This window comes from Mesoplodon mirus, assembly GCF_964341445.2.
Source record: "Mesoplodon mirus genome assembly, chromosome: X".
Classification (NCBI taxonomy): domain Eukaryota; kingdom Metazoa; phylum Chordata; class Mammalia; order Artiodactyla; family Ziphiidae; genus Mesoplodon; species Mesoplodon mirus.
The window spans coordinates 101,946,205-101,970,759 of record NC_138981.1 but is presented as its reverse complement, the minus strand read 5'-3'; the positions used below and the strand labels follow the sequence as shown (position 1 = coordinate 101,970,759).

Here is a 24,555-nt window from a genome sequence, read left to right as displayed (position 1 = left end):
GTGAACACAGGAATCATTTCACATTTCATTCCAAGAAAGAGTGACTCCATTTCTCCTGGCCCTTTTCCCCAAGCTTTCTCCACCTTTACCAGGCCATCGGCAAGATGAGAAAAGGCCTGGAAAAATCAATTTATGGAACTGAAATAAACATTTTCATGAGATTTTCAAAAATATGTCAACGAATTCTGGCTAAAACATTTTCTTCCTAATGTAGCAATTCTGCGGTCTGCTTCTAAACAGCCCCTTGATGGAAAAGCACATAATAGAAAGTGTTCTCTCGAGGATACACAGCCAAAAGTATTTTTAAAGGGTTCGTTTGATTTATTTTCCCCCACGTCAAAAAATGTGGCAACCGAACGACATGAAAAACAAACCTTTCACAGAAAGCTACTGTTCATTTACCTTTAAATATTTAATGAGCTCCCCTGGAACTTCTTTCGAGCCTGACTGAATCAGCTGGCAATGATGGAAGAATTTGTGCACATGTAGATCCTGAAAAACAGATGGACACAGCCATATGAAATTTGATTCATTTTTTTTTATTTTTTAACATCTTTATTGGAGTATAATTGCTCTACAATGGTGTGTTAGTTTCTGCTGTACAACAAAGTGAATCAGCTGTATGTATACATACATCCCCATACCTCCTCCCTCTTGCGTCTCCCTCCGTCCCACCTGCAAAGCACAGGCTCCGCCCCCGCACCACACCCCGCCACCCTGGAATCTTGGAAACCTGTTTCCCTGGGTCTTCTAATGGCCAGACTGGCATCTGCAGCTACCAACATGCATGTTCCTAAATGAGTCCCATAGTCCTCTCGACCATCACACAAAGCAGCAAAACCAGGCACATTCACCATGTACCTAAGCACACCAGGTAGGTCACCATTTATGCCCAAGTAGTCACACATTTGTTTAATCTCTTTTTTGGCTAGTGTAGCCTCTGAAGTTGGGCTGCTTCTATATTTTAATGAAACGAGCAGGAAGAGAGGTCTGAATTGACAGGTGAAGAAAACGTAGCAGCAGGGAGTCACCAGAACAAGTCCCAGGCATTCAGTGCCCAATGTACCCTGGCCCTGCACCGGCCAGTGTCCAGCTGTCCTGTATGGAATCTACAGATATTGAACTTGTGGACAGCATGGACTGTATCAGGAACCAGAATCATGAAATTTGGATTTTGACCTGCTTCCTCTAATTATTACCTGTGTGACCTGGGGTAAATCATCTAACCCGAGCGAGCCTCGGTTTCTTTTCCTCTAAAATGATGAAGTGGGTGGGGGGAATTGAGAGGGACCATGTAGGCCACACCAAAGAGCGTGGACTTCACCTTCTCCATCCGTGATTTTTCAAACTGTGCTTGAGGCGTTTCACAGGTACTTGATCCTAATTTCATGGATGCCGAGGCTAAGAGCAAACTGTAGTGGCCAGCCATGATCCACTGACTGCAAATTTCTGTGTTCAACTCTAGTCTAACCATGAGAAAAATGTCAGACAAATCCCAACAGAGGGGCATCCTACAAAATACCAGTAGTCCTGAAAACTGACAAGGTGACCAAAAACAATGAAAGTCTCAGAACTTGTCACTGCCAAGAAGAGCCTAAGGAGATACGACAACTAAATGTAACACGCTATACTGGATAGAATCCTGAAACAAGAAAAAGGGCATTAATAGGTAAAAGGATTTAGTAATTTGAGAAGAATTTTTAAATTTGAGCTATTATTAAGAATAGGGCTTCCCTGGTGGCGCAATGGTTGGGAGTCCGCCTGCCAATGCAGGGGACACGGGCTCGTGTCCTGGTCCGGGAAGATCCCACATGCCGCAGAGCGGCTGGGCCCGTGAGCCATGGCCGCTGAGCCTGCGCGTCCGGAGCCTGTGCTCCGCAACGGGAGAGGCCACAACAGTGAGAGGCCCGCGTACCGCAAAAAAAAAAAAAAAAAGTATGATGTTATTACTAATGAGAAAGTCTTTCAGGCCACAACTTCTCTAAGGCTGTAGAATCGAATATAGTCTATTTTAATCCAGAAATATACTCAAGTATTAAAATTGACAAAATTCAGGTGATGCAACTTACTTGAGTATAAATGGTAGACTCCAAGTGACTTTTAATCTTCAACAAAGGCTTTGCACCATCTACCCACTTAATATCCACATTAGACTGCTGTGAAGAGAAAATACACACATGAGTTTCTGTACCATAGCAATGGATAGATGAGCAACATATAACGCCTTTATGCATTGCAACATTTTCTTTCAGAAACAAATGTGTTAGTTTTGTACATAGGGAATTATTGGATAAAATAACCTGCCTTTAGAATAAATGTATCCTAAACCATTTTGAATTTCCAATCCTTTGCAGGCTGATACTTTTCCAAATGACAATAAAAATTACTAAATAAATGAATTCTTTTCATGATGCACAAAATCGAAGTCCTATTTTAAAAATCGTTATTAGAATCAACAGACATGAGGTTACTTTGTCAAACTATTATACAAGCTTCTCAACACTCATTTTCTATACTTACCTTTGTCGTGGACCAGCACCGGCCCTCAAACCACACTCTGAGTAGCTATCAACCAGACCAGACTATGCCAACAGTATTCTACTTTTTAAACATTTCATCATATATGTATAACTGAATCACTTTGCTGGACAGCAGAAATTAACACAATGCTGTAAATCAACTATACTTCAATAAAGTTTTTTAAAAAGAGGGGAAAAAAGCATTTCATCATGATTACTTCAACAAATACAGATATTTTCTTACCCTTCTTGATTCGGCATCATTCAGATTCAAGTAGCCTGGGGGAAGATTAGCGGAAACTGGCAGCTGCTGCTCAAATGTGATGATTCTACCATCCTTCAGCAAAGGTACCCAGGCAAAGCCAACTGCCAAGACAATAAACAACCATGAGAAATGAAATTGCAAATGCAATTAGCTACACCAACGTCTGCTCACTGGGGAGCAGGGCAGGTCTGTATGTGGGAGTCCAGGTGTTGGGCATCCGAGTACTGGGGAAGGCACAATGAGTTTGGATCGCTTCCTAATCCTAGCCTGACCACTAACAGGTTATTCATGCTACCTCCTTGACTATAATGACGGGAACAACAACACACAGCTCTTCTATCAAACAGAGTGATTGAGAGACCAAAGTGGGTTAATATACCAAAACACTTGAAAACGTTTAAAGTGCATCAATTTCATTATCTTGACACAATGGGGGAGAATTTTTGGTAGACTTATTTTTTAAATGGATTCAGATGTCTCTCGTCCATCCTTACAGAGTCTCATATCTGAGACAACAATCACCACTGTTGCTTCCAGCAACCCTAGGGTAAGCAAGGACTGCAGAAAATTCAGGTCACAAGTCAAGGTTACATTCCATACTTATACAAGGCAGTATTTATCTGGGCAGTTTTCCTGATTACAGAAGGAAGAGGGGTAGTAGGAGAATGCAGCCAGGGCACAGTGCTTACAACTGCAATCCACTGAGAGATTTTCCTCCCAATCTCTACATTTCTTAACAGTTCTACCCCAAAGAGCCTCTTGGCTGCCTATTAGAAAACTCATCATGTTCTAGCTAAAAAAGCGAGAGCCATCTGTGTTGCTCAAGTCAAGCGATGTCAGTATTTCCATTATAGAGATTACTCTGGGCTTCAAGTGTTTATAACTCAGCTGTAAAAAAGCTTGCTCTGGACTGAGTTCTGGCATATGAGAGAGGGTGTTGGCTGGAGAGTACTTTTGAAAGCCATTGCTTTCTGATGTTTTGAAATACTTTGCGTGAGTGCGTGTGTGTGTGTCTGTGTGTGCACGCGTGCATGTGTTTACACTGTGAGCACAGAAGTCAACACAAATCTGGTTAGAATGTTTTCATTCACGTGTTTAATTTGGCAAATGCTTTAATTCTTAAAGAGACTAATATGTTGCTTTCTCTAAGCAGACTGAATGGCTTTCTCAGATGCTGAAACATGCCTGAAGGGCATCTTACTAGTACAACTTCAGAAATGCTCTGCCCAGAGATCTTCTTTTAGAAAAAGCAGAGGAAAGTAACATGAGCAGAAAAACCATGCAAAAGGACTCTGTCAAAGTAGTTAAACTGAAAATTAGACAAATGACAAAAGGTTTCCAGTCCAGAAAGTAGGAAAAGGAAAATATATTTCTTCTTCTTAGGCAACATTTTTTTTCCTTATAGAAATTCTTACTGGGATATAATTCAGATGCCATACAATTCATCTACTGAATATTTAAAATATACAATTCAATGGTTCTTAGTATATTCACAGAGCTGTGCATCTATTGCCACTATCTAATTCCAGAACTTTTTCATCACCCCAGAAAGGAACTCCATATGCCCTTAGAAGTCACACCCTATTTCCCCTTCTTCCAGTCCTGGCCAACCACTGATCTCTTTTCTGTCTCTATGGAATTTCTTGGGCAACATTTTGTACTGTGAATCAATCAGAGCATGGCCAAGGGTGTCTTGCACTCAAAACTCATCTAGCACACTTGGAAGCTATCAAGGTACAATGTCAAGCACAAGCCATCTGGCTCAAAGATGTGAAGCCACTTAAAGGATGGACGGTTAAAAGTGATGAGTGGTGGGGAGGGAGGGATAAATTAGGAGTTTGGGATTAACAGATACACACTACTCTATATAAAATAGATAAACAACTAGGACCTACTGTATAGCACAGGGAACTATATTCAATATATTGTAATAACCTATAATGGAAAAGAATCTGAAAAAGAATATATATATATATATATATAGGTGTATATACTGAATCACTTTGCTGTACACCTGAAACATCGTAAATCAACTACACTTCAAAAAATTTTTTTAAATATTTTTTTTAAAGTGATGAGTGGGGGCTTCCCTGGTGGCGCAGTGGTTGAGAGTCTGCCTGCCGATGCAGGGGACACAGGTTCGTGCCCCGGTCCGGGAAGATCCCACATGCCGTGGAGCGGCTGGGCCCGTGAGCCATGGCCGCTGAGCCTGCGCGTCCGGAGCCTGTGCTTCGCAATGGGAGAGGCCACAATAGTGAGAGGCCCGCGTACCATTAAAAAAAAAAAAAAAAGTGACGAGTGGCACATAGAACAACCATCTCACACTCCACTAAGCATCTTGCTCAATCTGTCTAGGATTTGGATGAGGAAATAGTCATTTGTTGCTCAGCAGGTGCACTGCCATAGGTTCTCATCATTCTGCCAGATTTCTTCTCAACCTGCAACGTCCCTCCCCTGAAGGAACTGCAATTTCTATGGGGATCTAAAAGAGGACCACCCGGCCAATATCACTGATGAACATAGATGCAAAAATCCTCAATAAAATACTAGCAAACAGAATCCAACAGCATATTAAAAGGATCATACACCATGATCAAGTGGGGTTTATTCCAGGAATGCAAGGATTCTTCAATATACGCAAATCAATCAATGTGATACACCATATTAACAAGTTGAAGGAGAAAAACCATATGATCATCTCAATAGATGCAGAGAAAGCTTTCGACAAAATTCAACACCCATTTATGATAAAAACCCTGCAGAAAGTAGGCATAGAGGGATCTTTCCTCAACATAATAAAGGCCATATATGACAAACCCACAGCCAACATTGTCCTCAATGGTGAAAAACTGAAACCATTTCCACTAAGATCAGGAACAAGACAAGGTTGCCCACTCTCACCACTCTTATTCAACATAGTTTTGGAAGTTTTAGCCACAGCAATCAGAGAAGAAAAGGAAATAAAAGGAATCCAAATCGGAAAAGAAGAAGTAAAGCTGTCACTGTTTGCAGATGACATGATACTGTACATAGAGAATCCTAAAGATGCTACCGAAAAACTACTAGAGCTAATCAATGAATTTGGTAAAGTAGCAGGATACAAAATTAATGTACAGAAATCTCTGGCATTCCTGTACACTAATGATGAAAAATCTGAAAATGAAATCAAGAAAACACTCCCATTGATCCATTGCAACAAAAAGAATAAAATATCTAGGAATAAACCTACCTAAGGAGACAAAAGACCTGTATGCAGAAAATTATAAGACACTGATGAAAGAAATTAAAGAAGATACAAATAGATGGAGAGATATACCATGCTCCTGGATTGGAAGAATCAATATTGTGAAAATGACTGTACTACCCAAAGCAATCTACAGATTCAATGCAATCCCTATCAAACTACCACTGGCATTTTTCACAGAACTAGAACAAAAAATTTCAAAATTTGTTTGGAAAAACAAAAGACCCCGAATAGCCAAAGCAATCTTGAGAATGAAAAACGGAGCTGGAGGAATCAGGCTCCCTGACTTCAGACTATACTACAAAGCTACAGTAATTAAGACAGTGTGGTACTGGCATAAAAACAGAAAGATAGATCAGTGGATCAGGATAGAAAGCCCAGAGATAAACCCATGCACATATGGCCAACTTATCTTTGATAAAGGAGGCAGGAATGTACAGTGGAGAAAGGACAGCCTCTTCAATAAGTGGTGCTGGGAAAACTGGACAAGGACATGTAAAAGTTTGAGATTAGATCATTCCCTAACACCATACACAAAAATAAGCTCAAAATGGATTAAAGACTTAAATGTAAGGCCAGAAACTATCAAACTCTTAGAGGAAAACATAGGTAGAACACTCTATGACATAAATCACAGCAAGATCCTTTTGGACCCACCTCCTACAGAAATGGAAATAAAAACAAAGATAAACAAATGGGACCTAATGAAACTTCAAAGCTTTTGCACAGCAAAGGAAACCATAAACAAGACCAAAAGACAACCCTCAGAATGGGAGAAAATATTTGCAAATGAAGCAACTGACAAAGGATTAATCTCCAAAATTTATAAACAGCTCATGCAGCTCAATAGCAAAAAAACAAACAACCCAATCCAAAAATGGGCAGAAGACTTAAATAGGCATTTCTCCAAAGAAGATATACAGACTGCCAACAAACACATGAAAGAATGCTCAACATCATTAATCATCAGAGAAATGCAAATCAAAACTACAATGAGATATCATCTCACACCAGTCAGAATGGCCATCATCAAGAAATCTAGAAACAATAAATGCTGGAGAGGGTGTGGAGAAAAGGGAACACTCTTGCACTGCTGGTGGGAATGTGAATTGGTACAGCCACTATGGAGAACAGTATGGAGGTTCCTTAAAAAACTAAAAATAGAACTACCATATGACCCAGCAATCCCACTACTAGGCATATACCCTGAGAAAACCATAATTCAAAAAGAGACATGTACCAAAATGTTCATTGCAGCTCTATTCACAATAGCCCGGAGCTGGACACAACCTAAGTGTCCATCATCGGATGAATGGATAAAGAAGATGTGGCACATATATACAATGGAATATTACTCAGCCATAAAAAGAAACGAAACTGAGCTATTTGTAATGAGGTGGATAGACCTAGAGTCTGTCATACAGAGTGAAGTAAGTCAGAAAGAGAAAGACAAATACCGTATGCTAACACACATATACGGAATTAAAAAAAAAATGGCATGAAGAACCTAGGGGTAAAACGGGAATAAAGACACAGACCTACTTGAGAATGGACTACTTGAGGATATGGGGAGGGGGAAGGGTAAGCTGTGACAAAGCGAAAGAGAGGCATGGACATATATACACTACCAAACGTGGGGTAGATAGATGGAGGGAAGCGGACGCATGGCACAGGGAGATCAGCTCGGTGCTTTGTGACCGCCTGGAGGGGTGGGATGGGGAGGGTGGGAGGGAGGGAGATGCATGAGGGAAGGGATGTGGGAACAGATGTATGTGTATGACTGATTCACTTTGTTATAAAGCAGAAACTAATAAAAAAAAAATAAAAAAAAATAAAAGAGGACCACCCTATCCACAAAGGGAACTTCCTAATATTCAGTCCTGCTGTGTGCCGGGCATCACTCAGATGTCTCACTAGCACCTCAAACTCAACATCAGTCAAAATCTACCATCCCTACCCACAATTCTGCTACCTGGCAATACCTTCTTTCCAGTTTCGAAACTTTAGTGCTAACTTTGAATTCTCTCTCTAGTAGCCAATCACTTGCCAGGTTCAGTATATTCCTCTGCAATTCTCTTTTCCTCCACCCGCCCCGTTACAGCCATAGTGCGGCCCCCTTTCTCTCCTGGACTTCAGAAATAGCCCCATAACTGGTGTTTCCTCCTTCCTTCCTTCTTCCTGCTCCAACTCACCTCACCCATTATAATGCTGCCTGATTAGATTTCCTGCAAAACAGCTCTTACTGGTGTTTACAACCCTCCAGTACTTCCTTATTGGTAACAGAATAAAATCAAACCCACAACCTGGCATTCAGGGCTTTCCACCATCTGACGCTTCCTTTCCAACCTGGCATCCTGTGATTCCCTCCCCAGCACCCTGTGCTTTGATCCTATTGAATTACTTGTGGTTCCCTGTCCAGACCCCTCAATACTCTGCCTCTGGACCAGCTGTTCCTTCATCCTGGAATCCTCTACCTTCCTGCCATCACTGCATTATCAAACTCTACCCTGCCCTTTAAGGCCTCACCCAAACACCATCTCCTCCTGGAAGCCTTACCTAATTCCCAGCCACTTGTCCCTCCACCAGCTGAAGTAATAACTGGCTCTTCTCTGACATCACATAGCACCATTTTCTTGGTAACTACTACTTTGTATCTTGTATTATGAATGTCTACATAGGTCTCATTTCCCCTACAAGATCATGTGCTCACTGAAGATGAGATCTATGCTTGGTTCTCCACTGTATTCTCCATAGTACCTCCTATAATATCTTATACATAATACATATGCAGACATATTTGCTGAGTGAATGAACAAATGAACAAATTTAAGATTGGTCCAGGGACTTCCCTGGTGGTGCAATGGTTAAGAATCCGCCTGCCAGTGCAGGGGACATGGGTTCGCTCCCTGGTCCGGGAAGCTCCCACATGCCACGAAGCAACTAAGCCCGTGTGCCACAACTACTGAGCCTGGGCTCTAGAGCCCGCGAACCACAGCTACTGAGCCTGAGCTCTAGAGCCCGTGCTCCGCAACAAGAGAAGCCACCGCAGTGAGAAGCCCGTGCACCACAAAAAAGAGTAGCCCCCACTCGCCGCAACTATACAAAGCCTGTGCGCAACAAAGACCCAATGCAGCCAAAAATAAATAAATAGAGAGGAGCTTCAAGATGGCAGAAGAGTAAGACGTGGAGATCACCTTCCTCCCCACAGATACTTAAGAAATACATATACATGTGGAACAACGCCTACAGAAAACCTACTGAACGCTGGCAGAAGACCTCAGACCTCCCAAAAGGCAAGAAACTCCCCACGTACCTGGGTAGGGCAAAAGAAAAAAGAAAAAACAGAGACAAAAGAATAGGGACGGGGCCTGCACCAGTGGGAGGGAGCTATGAAGGAGGAAAGGTTTCCACACACTAGAAGCCCCTTCGCGGGCGGAGACTATGGGTGGTGGAAGGGGAAAGCTTCAGCGCCGCGGAGGAGAGCGCAGCAACAGGGGTGCAGAGGGCAAAGCGGAGAGATTCCCGCACAGATGATCGGTGCCGACCGGCACTCACCAGCCCGAGAGGCTTGTCTGCTCAACCGCGGTGGGGCAGGGCTGAGGGTCGGGCTTCGGTTGGACCGCAGGGAGAGGACTGGGGTTGGCGGCGAGAACACAGCCTGAAGGGATTAGTGCGCCACGGCTGGCCGGGAGGGAGTCCGGGAAAAAGTCTGGACCTGCCAAAGAGGCAAGAGACTTTTTCTTGCCTCTCCGTTTCCTGCTGCACGAGGAGAGGAGATTCAGAGCACCACCTAAACGAGCTCCAGAGACAGGCGCGAGCCGCAGCTATCAGCGCGGACCCCAGAGCCGGGCATGAGATGCTAAGGCTGCTGCTGCAGTCACCAAGAAGCCTGTGTGCGAGCACAGGTCACTATCCGCACATCCCCTCCCGGGAGCCTGTGCAGCCCGCCACTGCCAGGGTCCCGTGATCCAGGGACAACTTCCCCGAGAGAACACACGGCGCGCCTCAGGCTGGTGCAACGTCACGCCGCCCTCTGCCGCCGCAGGCTCGCCCGCCATCCATACGCCTCCCTCCCCCCAGCCTGAGTGAGCCAGAGCCCCCTAATCAGCCTCTCCTTTAACCCCCCTCCTGTCTGGATGAAGAACAGACGCCAAAGGGTGACCTACATGCAGAGGCGGGTCCAAATCCAAAGCTGAACCCCAGGGGCTGTGCGAACAAAGAAGAGAAAGGGAAATTTCTCCATGCAGCCTCAGGAGCAGCGGATTAAATCTCCACAATCAACTTGATGTACCTTGCATCTGTGGAATACCCGAATAAACAACGAATCATCCCAAATTGAGGAGGCGGACTTTGGGAGCAACGATACATATTTTTTTCCCCTTTTCCTCTTTTTTGAGTGTGTATGTGTATGCTTCTGTGTGTGATTTTGTCTGTATAGCTTTGCTCTTACCATTTGTCCTAGGGTTCTGTCTGTCTGTTTTTTTTTTTTTTTTGCTTGTATGTTTCAGTATAGTTTTTATCGCTTGCTATCACTGGTGGATTTGTTTTTTGGTTTGGTTACTCTCCTCTTTCTTTTTTTATTATTTTTAAAATTTTTTAATAATTATTTTTAATTTAGTAACTTTTATTTTATCTTTTGCTTTCTTTCTTTCCTTTTTTTCTCCCTTTTATTCTGAGCCATGTGGATGACAGGCTCTTGGTGCTGCAGCCAGGCGTCAGGGCTGCGCCTCTGAGGTGGGAGAGCCAAGTTCAGGACATTAGTCCACAAGAGACCTCCCAGCTCCACGTAATATCAAACAGCGAAAATCTCCCAGAGATCTCCATCTCAACACCAGCACCCAGCTTCACTCAACGACCAGCAAGCTACAGTGCTGGACACCCTATGCCAAACAACTAGCAAGACAGGAACACAACCCCATCCATTAGCAGAGAGGCCGCCTAAAATCATAATAAGGCCACAGACACCCCAAAATACACCACCAGACGTGGACCTGCCCACCAGAAAGACAAGATCCAGCCTCATCCACCAGAACACAGGCACTAGTCCCCTCCACCAGGAAGCCTACACAACCCACTGAACCAACCTTAGCCACTTGGGACAGACACCAAAAACAAAGGGAACTAAGAACCTGCAGCCTGTGAAAAGGAGACCCCAAACACAGTAAGTTAAGCAAAATGAGAAGACAGAAAAAGACACAGCAGATGAAGGAGCAATGCAAAAACCCACCAGACCTAACAAATGAAGAGGAAATAGGCAGTCTACCAGAAAAAGAATTCAGAGTAATGATAGTAAAGATGACCCACAATCTTGGAAATAGAAGGGAGAAAATACAAGAAACTTTTAACAAGGACCTAGAAGAACTAAAGAGCAAACAAACAGTGATGAACAACACAATAAATGAAATTTAAAAATTTCTAGAAGGGATCAATAACAGAATAACTGAGGCAGAAGAACAGATAAGTGACCTGGAAGATAAAATAGTGGAAATAATTACTGCAGAGCAGAATAAAGAAAAAAAAAGGAAAAGAATTGAGGACAGTCTCAGAGACCTGTGGGACAACATTAAACACGCCAACATTTGAATTATACGGGTCCCAGAAGAAGAAGAGAAAAAGAAAGGGACTGAGAAAATATTTGAAGAGATTATATTTGAAAATTTCCCTAATATGGGAAAGCAAATAGTTAATCAAGTCCAGGAAGCACAGAGAGTCCCACACAGGATAAATCCAAGAGGAAACACACCAAGACACATATTAATCAAACTATCAAAAATTAAGTACAGAGAAAAAATATTAAAAGCAGCAAGGGAAAAACAATACATAACACACAAGGGAATGCCCATAAGGTTAACAGCTGATCTTTCAAGAGAAACTCTACAAGCCAGAAGGGAGAGGCAGGACATAATTAAAGTGATGAAGGAGAAAAAAGCTACAACCAAGATTACTCTATGCAGCAAGGGTCTCATTCAGATTTGACAGAGAAATTAAAACCTTTACAGACAAGCAAAAGCTAAGAGAATTCAGCACCACCAAATGAGCTCTACAACAAATGCTAAAGCAATTTCTCTAGGCAGGAAACACAAGAAAAGGAAAAGACCTACAATAACAAACCCAAAACAATTAAGAAAATGGGAATAGGAACATACATATCGATAATTACATCAAATGTAAATGGATTAAATGCTCCAACCAAAAGACACAGACTGGCTGAATGGATACAAAAACAAGACCTGTATATATGCTGTCTACAAGAGACCCACTTCAGACCTAGGGACACATACAGACAGAAAGTGAGGGGATGGAGAAAAATATTCCATGCAAATGGAAATCAAAAGAAAGCTGCAGTAGCAATTCTCATATCACACAAATAGACTTTAAAACAAAGACTATTACAAGAGGCAAAGAAGGACACTACATAATGATCAAGGGATCAATCCAAGAAGAAGATATAACAATTGTAAATATTTATGCACCCAACATAGGAGCACCTTAATACATGAGGAAAATGCTAACAGCCATAAAAGGGGAAATCGATAGTAACACAATCATAGTAGGGGACTTTAACACCCCACTTTCACCAATGGACAGATCATCCAAAATGAAAATAAATAAGGAAACACAAGCTTTAAATGATACATTAAACAAGATGGACTTAATTGATATTTATAGGACATTCCATCCAAAAACAACAGAATACACATTCGTCTCAAGTGCTCATGGAACATTTTCCAGGATAGATCGTATCTTGGGTCACAAATCAAGCCTTGGTAAATTTAAGAAAATTGAAATTGTATCAAGTATCTTTTCCGACCACAACGCTATGAGACTAGATATCAATTACAGGAAAAGAGCTGTAAAAACTACAAACACATTGGAGGCTAAACAATACACTACTTAATAACGAAGTGATCACTGAAGAAATCAAAGAGGAAATTTAAAAATACCTAGAAACAAATGACAATGGAGACACGACGACCCAAAACCTATGCGATGCAGCAAAAGCAGTTCTAAGAGGGAAGTTTATAGCAACAGAATCCTACCTTAAGAAACAGGAAACATCTTGAATAAACAACCTAAACTTGCACCTAAAGCAATTAGAGAAAGAAGAACAAAAACCCCCAAAGTTAGCAGAAGGAAAGAAATCATAAAGATCAGACCAGAAATAAATGAAAAAGAAATGAAGGAAATAATAGCAATGATCAATAAAACTCAAAGCTGGTTCTTTGAGAAGATAAACAAAATTGATAAACCATTATCGAGACTCATCAAGAAAAGAAGGGAGAAGACTCAAATCAACAGAATTAGAAATGAAAAATAAGAAGTAACAACTGACACTGCAGAAATACAAAGGATCATGAGAGATTACTACAAGCAACTCTATGCCAATAAAATGGACAACCTGGAAGAAATGGACAAATTCTTAGAAATGCACAACCTGCCAAGACTGAATCAGGAAGAAATAGAAAATATGAACAGACCAATCACAAGCACTGAAATTGAAACTGTGATTAAAAATCTTCCAACAAACAAAAGCCCTGGACCAGATGGCTTCACAGGCGAATTCTATCAAACATTTAGAGAAGAGCTAACACCCATCCTTCTCAAACTCTTCCAAAATATAGCAGAGGGAGGAACACTCCCAAACTCATTCTACGAGGCCACCATCACCCTGATACCAAAACCAGACAAGGATGTCACAAAGAAAGAAAACTATAGGCCAATATCAGTGATGAACATAGATGCAAAAATCCTCAACAAAATAATAGCAAACAGAATCCAACAGCACATTAAAAGGATCATACACCATGATCAAGTGGGGTTTTTTCCAGGAATGCAAGGATTCTTCAATATATGCAAATCAATCAATGTGATACACCATATTAACAAATTGAAGGAGAAAAACCATATGATCATCTCAATAGATGCAGAGAAAGCTTTTGACAAAATTCAACACCCATTTATGATAAGAACCCTGCAGAAAGTAGGCATAGAGGGAACTTTCCTCAACATAATAAAGGCCATATAGGACAAACCCACAGCCAACATCATCCTCAATGGTGAAAAACTGAAAGCATTTCAACTAAGATCAGAAACAAGACAAGGTTGTCCACTCTCACCACTATTATTCAACAGAGTTCTGGAAGTTTTAGCCATAGCAATCAGAGAAGAAAAAGAAATAAAAGGAATCCAAATCGGAAAAGAAGAAGTAAAACTGTCACTGTTGCAGATGACATGGTACTATACATACAGAGAATCCTAAACATGCCACCAGAAAACTACTAGAGCTAATCAATGAATGTGGTAGAGTAGCAGGATACAAAATTAATGCACAGAAATCTCTGGCATTCCTACACACTAATGATGAAAAATCTGAAAGTGAAATTAAGAAAACACTCCCATTTACCATTGCAACAAAAAGAATAAAAGATCTAGGAATAAACCTATCTATTGAGACAAAAGACTTGTATGCAGAAAATTATAAGACACTGAGGAAAGAAATTAAAGATGGTACAAACAGATGTAGAGATATACCATGTTCTTGGATTGGAAGAATCAACACTGTGAAAATGACTATACTAACCAAAGCAATCTATAGATTCAATGCAATCCCTATCAAACTACCACTGGCATTCTTCACAGAACTAGAACAAAAAATTTCACAATTTGTATGGAAACACAAAAGACCCCGAATAGCCAAAGCAATCTTGAGAATGAAAAACGGAGCTGGAGGAATCAGGCTCCCGGACTTCAGACTATACTACAAAGCTACAATCATCAAGGCAGTATGGTACTGGCACAAAAACAGTAATATAGACCAGTGGAACAGGATAAAAAGCCCAGAGATAAACCCATGCACATATGGTCACCTTATCTTTGATAAAGGAGGCAAGAATATACAGTGGAGAAAAGACAGCCTCTTTAATAAGTGGTGCTGGGAAAACTGGACAGCTACGTGTAAAAGAATGAAATTAGAATACTCCCTAACAGCATACACAAAAATAAACTCAAAATGGATTAAAGGCCTAAATGTAAGGCCAGACACTATCAAACTCTTATAGGAAAACATAGGCAGAACACTCTATGACCTAAGTCACAGCAAGATCCTTTTTGACCCACCTCCTAGAGAAATGGAAGTAAAAACAAAAATAAACAAATGGGACCTAATGAGACTTAAAAGCTTTTGCACAGCAAAGGAAACCATAAACAAGACGAAAAGACAACCCTCAGAATGGGAGAAAATATTTGCAAATGAAGCAACTGATAAAGGATTAATCTCCAAAATTTAAAAGCAGCTCATGCAGCTCAATATCAAAAAAACAAACAACCCAATCCAAAAATGGGCAGAAGACCTAAAGAGACATTTCTCCAAAGACGACATACAGATTGCCAACTAACACATGAAAGAATGCTCAACATCATTAATCATTAGAGAAATGCAAATCAAAACTACAATGAGATATCATCTCACACCAGTCAGAATGGCCATCATCAAGAAATCTAGAAACAATAAATGCTGGAGAGGTTGGGGAGAAAAGGGAACCCTCTTGCACTGTTGGTGGGAATGTAAATTGATACAGCCACTAGGGAGAACAGTATGGAGGTTCCTCAAAAAACTAAAAATAGAACTACCATATGACCCAGCAATCCCACTACTGGGATTACATATACCCTGAGAAAACCATAATTCAAAAAGAGTCATGTACCACAATGTTCATTGCAGCTCTGATTACAATAGCCAGGACATGGAAGCAACCTAAGAGTCCATCGACAGATGAATGGATAAAGAAGGTGTGGCACGTATGTACAATGGAATATTACTCAGCCATAAAAAGAGGGAAGAGATATTGGGATATATGTATATGTATAACTGAGTCACTTTGTTATAAAGCAGAAACCAACACACCATTGTAAAGGAATTATACTCCAATAAAGATGTTTAAAATAATAAATAAAATTAATTAATTAATTAAATTAAATAAAGATTGGTCCAGGCTAGCTTGGATCTGAATCCCAGGGCATGCTGATATTGATATAGTATGTGTGGCATGGGCCATGTTCTTAGGGCCTTCTATGTTCTCCTAAGGATGCTTCCCATTGGCTTATCTAAAGCCTTGCTGAATGAGACCATGACTGGAGCTTTACTACCAAAGCTTATTCAACTCACTCAGCTCATTAAACCTGTCCTCCTCTCACTAGAATCCCAATCTCCCTCAGGTTCAAAAACGCCCATGGCTCTGGGCTCACATCCCTCTTCTCAGTGGGCAGAACTGGAAAATTCTGGTTGCCGGGCTATTCTATGTGAAAGAAATGACAAAAACACTGTATCACAATATGTTTCTCTCTGAGAGGGGCAATATTACTTTACGTTGCCTATGGTAGTCTAAGTACACTGGCAAGCATTTGGACATGACGTTGGGTAGAAATAATGATAAAACGAACATATAATTCATCTTTCACCAATGAACTTTTTACTCAGAAATGTACTTTTTGGTGAGGGGAAGTGGTCTGTACCTCGATGAAAAGAGGTTATATATAGCCAAGACACCTCCATTTCAAATAGCTCTAGAGAGAGACATTTAAAGAGCACACGTACCTGGAGTTTCAACTGTATCCTGCTTTTTGGTTGTTCCCTTTGTGTTAATTTCACAACTTACATGATAAAAAGTGAAAAGCAAATGATGTTTTTGATGCAGGTGAATGGGAAGCTCAATTTTAATCTGAAATGAAAGCAAAATTACACATAGAGTTTTGTTTTCATTGTCAAGCTGGACTGTCAGACGTTTAGCTCTGTTTCATCATACTTTTCCAATGACATACTTTTCTAAGTCACAGGCCAAGTGGTCAAATAATAGATATGATTTAAATATATTCCAAATGCTTTTCTGGTCAGTTTCACAGTTTGACAACAATATTCTCTTGGGTTGTGAGGGCTGATTTATTACTTTTGCTGGAGAGTCCAGTGGATTCTCCTGGATTCAACTTTGCAGCAGGATTTTCTGAAACACTGGATCAAAACCACATCCTTACAGCCCAGGGAAACTCTGTAACTCAATGTGAGTCAGTGAATTCAATCCATCTACAATGTGCATTGAATTTGAAAGGCTGCTTTTTTCGAAATCACTGCCCTCCTCTGCATGAATTAAAAATTAAGTCTTTACAAATAAACATGCAAAAAGTCATTGTGGTATTATGGGATCCACAAATTACAGTTTATATAAATTTCTTTAGAAGAAAAACACAATCTTACTCTTGAGTAAATAAAAAGTATCATCCTGACACACGAATTTAATACTAAAAATTAATACTTTAGTACAAGCATTGCAAGTACTTTTCCAGTCAGAACCCAACTGCCTGTTTGTAATGCCTCCTGGGAAGTATATGGGAGACAGATTACAGATTTAATTGATTTAACACACATACGTGGACCTGCACAGGAACACATGCAAACACACACACACGCTCACACTCACTTTCCTGGTTAATATATAGTGAATGCTTGAAAAGTCCATTTCTGACTTCCTGAAGATAATGTGGACTACTTACTACATGAACAAGTTTTCTCTAGTGACTGACATTGGTTATAGAGAGGGATGTATTAAACAGCTTGGTGATGGGACATCTGGCCTAATTATCATTCACACAAGGCATGGTTTTGGTGTTATAATTAATTTCTGTTGTAGGTATATTTCACCACAGAATATGCCTATTCACAGCATCCAGACCATCTGGGTATCTAATGCTCTGCTGCACATCAATATGGACATACGCCCTCCCTGGGTGGCGAAAATGCAAAGTCCCACTACCCTCCTCTCCATCCCCAGAGAAAGTAGGGGCACTGGACTGCGAAGGAATGAGTGAGCCTTGGGCTGGGGTTTAAGGCCTCCATACAACAGCAGCTGGGCCTGGGGAAATCAGGACAGCAGAGGGGATGGTTTCAGACCAAGCCAGGGATAGAGACGTGGAACCTGAGAAACAGAAACAGCAGAGCTTCTGGCCTGGGATGCACGTCTGGGTTCCATGGAGACATGTAGCCATCAAAAGCAGTCTGCGGATTTGGATAAGCTGGCTACACACAGACGAGAAGAGGCTGTGACAGAGACACTAAGAGAGACACTGGCAAGGACACAGAGACATAGAGATAGAGAAGTGGGAAGAAGGAAAGAGAGCCAGGGACAGGGTCAGAAAGGCAGACTGAGGAAGGGCGCTCAGAGGCCGGGAGACCGCACCAGCCCCCTCTGTCTACATTGCGCTGAGGCATTTAGTGCAGCCAATGGGATTCTGGGGACCCAGCCATGCCTGTGTCTCTTGGAGCATTTCACTTACAGAGAGGCTGCACCCTCCCACGCAGAACCACAGGAAGAAACAGCTAAAAGGGCCTTCAGAAAATCCCTTCTAAATTTCTTATTTTAATTTTAAAGCTTTGGAAATGGAGACTCAGAAAGAGGAAGTGACTTGCTCAAGATCACGGAGCCAGTTGTTGTCAAAGTAAGGGCTAGAATCCCCTTTCCAGTGTGGTGTCTGTTCCCTACATTATCTCACGCCAGAGCCCCTTCAATTTGTGGGCCAATCTTCCACTGTCACCAAAGGGCACCAAGCAGGCAGTGGCCCCTCGTTCTGATGTGACATTTTCTATTTTCATGGGACAAAACATTCAGGGAGTGAAAGTGCAGACACAGTATTGGAAATGATTCAAAGAGAAAAAGAAGAGCCACCACTGGGTTTTGTAAATGTCAAAATAACGCGCTTTACCTCATCATAGAACTCTGGATTTTGGTTGTGATGCAAGACAACAGCATAAGCGTTTGTGGTAAAAACAGGCCCCGCAGGTTTTCCATAAATACACTGTAAAAGAAGGAAACAGAGTCACCACTCTTTAAACATGATGCTAGGGAACCACATACAGTTAGAGGCATCTGTGAGCCCAGGGTCACGGCCAAGCCCACCCAGCTCTCACCATGAACCTGTAAATTCCAAATCATTTAGAGTCACTCCAGACACCACCCCAGACATCGCCTTACTTGGCTTGCATGGATACTTCTGAATTTCCGGCCATCTGAGAAATAGAATTCCAACCTAGCCGACAGTAAGAGGCTGAACACTTCTAATCATTTGGAAGGGAAACACTCTCCAACCAGACCTGGAAAGCTTACTTCTCTCGTGCTATCTGCACTTCTTAATATGAGAAGCTCCCCCTCAGTCAGTCAGCAACATTTGCTGAATGCTCGCTGTGCAGTGGGTAAGGCGAGGAGTTAACAAAACAGAACCAACAGCAGATCCATTCCTAGCCTCGAGGAATTAGAAATTGAATGTCCATTAAGCTACAGACTAGCTTACTGTTCTCTCACTTTATGAGCCACAGTTTAAGAGTCACCGGCTTGCTGTTACACCAATAAAATTAATGGAAGGCTTTCTATGGTTCCATGGAAAGATCCGATTTCATTTCTAGTGTGAGCTTTTCACTTCCATGGGCCTAATAAGTTCAAGGATGAATATATGGAGTCACTGTGCCAAGGTCCTAACTGCCTCACTCGGGTACTTCAGAGCTAGCCTCCGGGCCAGCTAAGAAATGAAAGTGACACTCCACGTGAGTGCAACGCCAGCTCTCCTTAAATATGGTCATGAAGGCAATTTGCAGGCACTTCGGAGAGGTAACCTAAGAATCTTTAAGTATACAAAAAGGATATTGGATGAATGGATAAAGAAGATGTGGCACATATATACGATGGAATATTACTCAGCCATAAAAAGAAACGAAATTGAGTTATTTGTAGTGAGGTGGATGGACCTAGAGTCTGTCATACAGAGTGAAGTCAGAAAGAGAAAGACAAATGCCGTATGCTAACACATATACATGGAATCTGAGAAAAACAAAATGTCATGAAGAACCTAAGGGGTAAGATGGGAATAAAGACACGGACCTACTAGAGAATGGACTTGAGGATATGGGGAGGGGGAAGGGTAAGCTGTGACAAAGTGAGAGAGTGGCATGGACATATATACACTACCAAACGTAAAATAGATAGCTAGTAGGAAGCAGCCTCATAGCACAGGGAGATCAGCTCAGTGCTTTGTGACCACCTAGAGTGGTGGGATAGGGAGGGTGGGAGGGAGGGAGACGCAAGAGGGAAGAGATATGGGAACATATGTATATGTATAACTGATTCATTTTGTTATAAAGCAGAAACTAACACACCACTGTAAAGCAATTATACTCCAATAAAGATGTAAAAAAAACCAAAAGGATACCACATGGGGGCGAAGAAAAAGTTATTCTCATCTCCACTGAAGGAAGAATCAGAGAACATACACCTAATTTGAGCCAGCTAATTCTTAATTTAACTTAGCTTTCTCTGTGGAAAAACTCTCTTTTCAAAGGTCAGAGCTATTAAACATTCAATGACTTAACTGGGGCTATTCTAGCCTCTATCCCAAGGTGATTTAAGTGGAAGATTTGCCATCCATCTGTCTGATTTAGGCTCAAGCTAGAGAAGTTGGGAAGCCAGATAAACACTTTGTGATGGCTAGACGGTCTGACTTCTCTCTCAGGCCTCTGATTAATGGGCTAAAGAGCCAAAAGTAAAAAGCGGCTATAAAAGGTGAAAACGTAAGGGCACTGTGAAGTGACAGGTATGTAAGGACTGTGGTATCAGGTAATGCTGAGATGCTTTTCGTAGATCACTAATTCAAGTTTGGAGGCACCATGTGGCCAGCCACAGACTAGAAGTCATATCTCAGATCAAAGCTTCTGTCAGCTCGAAGCCCGTTCAGGTTTCAAGGAGAAAGGAGTTTAAACTCCCCTGATGGTACCGTTATAAGCTGTCAGGTCATAGGAGAAAACGACCTTGTGACTGGGCATTGGAGCAATGCAAAATCAAAGTGGAGCAAAGGCAAAAATCTGGCATATGAAGCTTACCCATTTTGAAAGCTATATATGCTCCTAACTGATTTTGTTATTTCTTAGTATTCAACGCATTCTTATAGTTAATGTGTAAGAGTAGAGAAGATGATATAACATTTGTCGCATTAGTACATTTTCTTTGACATTTAAACACATTAAACGTAGCATACGGAACTACCGAGTACCAAAATCTCTATCTCTACTAAAAACGCATGCTTGTCAATATCACAAACAAACCTTTAGAGCGCTAGCATCACTTTCATCCGAATCCCGGAATTCCACACAGACCGCGATGTTCCTTGCCTAAAATGATTCATCATTCAAAATGAGTGACAACACAAAATTATAAATAACGTTTTCCACCCCAAAAGGTATAGTTTACACCGTGTACCTTGGCAAATGTTTTCTGGCTATCGTATTTTAACTGCAAGGGATACACATATAGATGGTTTTTGTAAACAGTAAATGGATAACAATATTTTGTCATTTCTGGAACAAACTCTTCAACTTCCACAGCAATATGTTGACAAGTCTTTTCAAAAGGCTTCAGGGGCACATATGAAGACGTAATACAGTCTATAGCAGAAAAAAGAACAGGCAAAGATATAACAATCATGAACACATTCCTGCATTTATAAAAAATATACATGATTTGTGTTCTCAAAGAGCAGTTTAACAAATAGAATTCTTAGTGATTGACAAAAAGTTATACAAGCACTTTAAGAACCCAGAAGAACAAGGAGGAGTAAGTAGCCTGATGCTGATTTTCGTGAAACCCTTCAAACCAGACGTGGATTGCTATTTCATTCTCAACGTAGAGTGATTTGCCAAATGTAACACATCATAATTTTGACAAATTTAAACTCTGCAGAGAAATCCATTACATTTCTCCTCCTGTGACTGCAATTTAGCTCTCACTGCAAATGTCTATTGGTATCAGGGAAGTAACAGTAAATTTATGCCAATTAGCTCATGGCTAGTCACGCTTAAAAAGTTAACTTGGTGCAGGTGCAAATTTTCACTTAAGAAATAATGGCAGCCTTTGGAAACTACGAATCTTATGATGTGTTACCAATAATAAATTCAATCCTCCCGAAAGTGGAAAACACAAAGCCTCAGAGAGGTGTAGCAGCAGCACACGTTATTGAGGTAGCCCCTTGTAGTAAAGGTTATTCATACACTTAAGGGGCTCTAAGACCGCTGGTCCTTGCTGCAGAGCAATACTGATGGAGAAGGAAGACCCTGGAGAGTCAGACCTGAGGACACAATATTTTTCATTGGGTATGGCTTTCTATTATAGCGATACTTACAACAGAATATCTGGAGGTATAGAGTAAAGGTACAAAGAAACAAGTGATCATTTCACGACCCAGAGATAACTACTACTAATATTTTGGCATATTTTCTTCTAGTCTTCTTCCTATGCATGTTTTATATAACAACACAAAAATCCCACTGTATACAGAACTTTATCCTGGGTTTTTTTGGCGTTTCATCTGATGTCTTATTTCATGAATTCTTTGTAAACATCATTTTTCATAGCTGCATAAAGTTTCATGGTATCTAGATACCATAATTGCCTTAACAGTGTTGGGCTCTGGTTGTTTCCAAATCCCCCCACCCCACATAAACAACACTGCAATGAACACCTTTATGCATAAACTCCTGTCTACACTTCAAATTATTTCTTTAGGAAAAAAATAATCCATTGTACTCTTAGATGTTTTAAAATGTCAATTGCCACTCTCCTACTTCAATCTTTTCGTGACTTCTCATGGTACTTGGAATGAAATTCAGTCTTTTAAGGAGTTACCATGGTCTTTACAGTTCTCTACATGACGTGATTTTTCCTACTTCTCCTACTTCATCTCCTACTCTCCCTTGTGCCCGTCACACACTACACTAGAGCCACGTTGGCTCCGTTTCTGTTCATACAAACCAAGCTAGCCCCCACCTCAAGGTCTTTACATATGTGACACCCTCAGAGCAGAATGTACAGTCACAATCACCACATGCTGGCTGGGTCACATGGTGAGCTTTCACTGGCCACCCTTTTTAAAGCAGCCTGCCCAACCACAGACTGAAATTATTCATTTATTTGTTTTCTTGTTTAATGTCTGTCATTCCGTCTAGACTGTAATCTCCATACTTTCAAAGCATCTGGTAAGTATTCAATAAAGTTTACTCAATAAATGCTTATTCGGTGAATAAATGGCTAGATAGAATCTCAGAAATGGAATGCCTTAGTTACGGACATTCATGGATATCTACTGCCAAACTGTATTCCTACTCATGATGGGGGACGGTGCCTGGCCAAAACCTAGCCAGCATTAGACAGTCCCACCTCATTTTTGTAAATCTGATAGATGAACAAAAACATCACAATGCTTAAATGTTTACCTTTGTGTTAGTGGCATAATTACTGAGATTGGACATTTTAAAAATATTTACAAGTCATTTTATTTCCTGCAAATTGTCTTTTGTGTCTCCTGAGATCATAGATTCTTTAGACAAGAAAAGAGATTCTCCTCCTTTTGGATCCCTTCGTTGATGAAACTTATCCAAGGCAAAAGGAGCAGAAACTCGCTGGAGCACACTCACAGCATCATATGTAATACATGAAACAGCACCTGATAAAATCAACTTAATTCACTTCCTAATCTGTAACTATTTACCATGTGTCCTGGGTTGAACAGTGTCCCACCAAAATCCATGTCCACTAGAAGCTCAGAATGTGACCTTATTTGGAAACAGGGTCTTGGCAGATGTAATTAGTTAGGATGAGATCATAATGGATTAAGGTGGGCCCTAAATCCAATGACTAGTGCTCTTAATAGAAGGCCATGTGAGGACAGAGGCAGAGATTGGAGTGATGCAGCTACAAGCCAAAGGATGCCAAGGATAGTCAGCAGCCACTAGAAGCTGGGAAGAGGCGAGGAATGATTCTTCCTTAGAGCATCCAGAGGGAGCATGGCCCTGCTGACACCCTGATTTTGACTTCTAGCCTCTAGAACCACAGAATAAATTTGTCGTTTTAAGCCACCCACTTTGTAATACTTTCTTACAGCAGCCCTAGGAAACTAATATACCATGTAAACCCCAAGAAAAACACTTAGAAGATAAAAACCTGAGATTCAAGCATAGCTCTGTAGGCTTATTTGCAATATGTAAGTTCTTACTTGATAAATCCACAGGAACACATTCTACTGTGATGTTTAGCTGCCCAGGAATAATCTGCAATTTGGTCTTCTCTGGCCTAGATGTAAAATAAGAATATTTTATACTTAAAAATATGATTAAGAAGTGCATTGGTTACACTTTATCCAAACTTCCAAATGCTTCCAAATCCAAATGCTCCGAAGCAGTTGATTTTTCCCATATATGACTCACATTCAGAATTTGAAGAAATTATAATTCATCTATTATACTGATTTACTGCAGTAACTCCAAAACACTTACTTCTTGTATTCTGAGAGCAACTTGAGAATGTCTTCATTTGAAAGCTTGCTACTGTCTTGTTTATACAAAGGAGAAAATCTCCCATCCAGGTCCAGAGAACCTTGAATATCTTTGAAAATGGGTCTAAAACAGGAACAGAAGGGGTTTTTTAACTCGAAAGTATTGATAA

At 41.0% G+C, this 24,555-nt stretch overlaps 1 protein-coding gene across 2 annotated transcripts in view; it reads right to left on the bottom strand.

The window, feature by feature from the left end:
• DOCK11 (dedicator of cytokinesis 11) overlaps window positions 1-24,555 on the bottom strand; it is a 201,390-nt gene that overhangs the window by 100,740 nt on the left and 76,095 nt on the right. For both annotated transcript variants that reach the window (XM_082610835.1, XM_082610836.1), the window contains exons 15-23: window positions 24,387-24,509; window positions 24,107-24,183; window positions 21,319-21,503; window positions 21,165-21,230; window positions 18,779-18,871; window positions 16,623-16,746; window positions 2,764-2,885; window positions 2,070-2,156; window positions 403-492 (exon numbers count right to left, since the gene is read on the bottom strand). In XM_082610835.1, the coding sequence (XP_082466961.1) occupies window positions 403-492; window positions 2,070-2,156; window positions 2,764-2,885; window positions 16,623-16,746; window positions 18,779-18,871; window positions 21,165-21,230; window positions 21,319-21,503; window positions 24,107-24,183; window positions 24,387-24,509 (967 nt within the window). The remainder of the gene's footprint in view (window positions 1-402; window positions 493-2,069; window positions 2,157-2,763; window positions 2,886-16,622; window positions 16,747-18,778; window positions 18,872-21,164; window positions 21,231-21,318; window positions 21,504-24,106; window positions 24,184-24,386; window positions 24,510-24,555) is intronic.